Source organism: Neopelma chrysocephalum, unplaced genomic scaffold (genome assembly GCF_003984885.1).
Source record: "Neopelma chrysocephalum unplaced genomic scaffold, ASM398488v2 Primary Assembly neopelma1_83926, whole genome shotgun sequence".
NCBI lineage: Eukaryota > Metazoa > Chordata > Aves > Passeriformes > Pipridae > Neopelma > Neopelma chrysocephalum.
The window spans coordinates 1-924 of NW_020914259.1; the positions used below are offsets into that span (position 1 = coordinate 1).

The 924-nt window shown below is 65.7% G+C and overlaps 1 protein-coding gene across 1 annotated transcript; it reads left to right on the forward strand.

The window, feature by feature from the left end:
* Positions 1–8: 8 nt before the first annotated feature.
* On the forward strand, positions 9–423 carry LOC113979575 (red-sensitive opsin; the record flags this gene model as incomplete). The annotated part of the gene is made up of 2 exons (XM_027706928.1): positions 9–172; positions 258–423. Coding segments are annotated over 2 exons (330 nt in total), but the record flags the coding sequence as incomplete, so codon positions are not given.
* Between the last annotated feature and the right edge of the window lie 501 nt (positions 424–924).

A 924-nucleotide genomic window follows, 5' to 3' on the forward strand; every position in this document is an offset into this window, starting at 1 on the left:
CAGGCATCACAGCGCTGTGGTCGCTGGTGATCATCTCCTGGGAGCGCTGGTTCGTGGTGTGCAAACCCTTCGGCAACATCAAGTTCGACGGGAAGTTGGCGATCGCCGGGATCCTCTTCTCCTGGATCTGGTCCTGCGCCTGGACCGCGCCGCCCATCTTCGGCTGGAGCAGGTCGGGAGGGGGGTTAAATCCACCCGGGAGGGGTTGGGGGTCCCTCTCGGCGCCGCTGACCCCCCCTCGCCCCCCCTGCCCCCAGGTATTGGCCCCACGGGCTGAAAACGTCCTGCGGCCCCGACGTGTTCAGCGGCAGCACCGACCCGGGGGTGCAATCGTACATGGTGGTCCTGATGACCACCTGCTGCATCATCCCCCTCGCCATCATTATCTTCTGCTACCTGCAAGTCTGGCTCGCCATCCGGGCGGTGAGGAACGACCCCCCCTCTCCCACCTAGGGACTGCCGGGAACCCCCCCACGGGAGGTCCCATCCCAGAGAATTCCAGAGAGACCCCCCCCCGAGCTCATGGAATGCTCTGGAAGAATCAGAGACAAACGGGACCCCTCCTAAACCCGGGATCTCCTTCCGGGAACCCCCCCCGAGACCCCCAAGGAGCTCCCATCCCAGAGAATCCTGGAGAGACCCTCCCCAGCCCATGGAATGCCCTGGAACAACCAGAGACAAACGGGACCCTCCCACACCCGGGATCTCCCCCCAGAACCACCTGGAATCCCCCCGGGAGCTCCCATCCCAGAGAACCCCGGGGAGAAACCCCTGGGATCCCCAAGAGAGCTCTGACCTCAAAGAATCCCGAGGAGCCCCCCCCGGGGCCCCCATCTCCCCCCTCCTCCACCCACATCTCCCCCCTCCCGCCACCCCTGCCTCCCTCCCACCCTCTTCCCTCTCCCCTCTAACACCCCCCTTCCC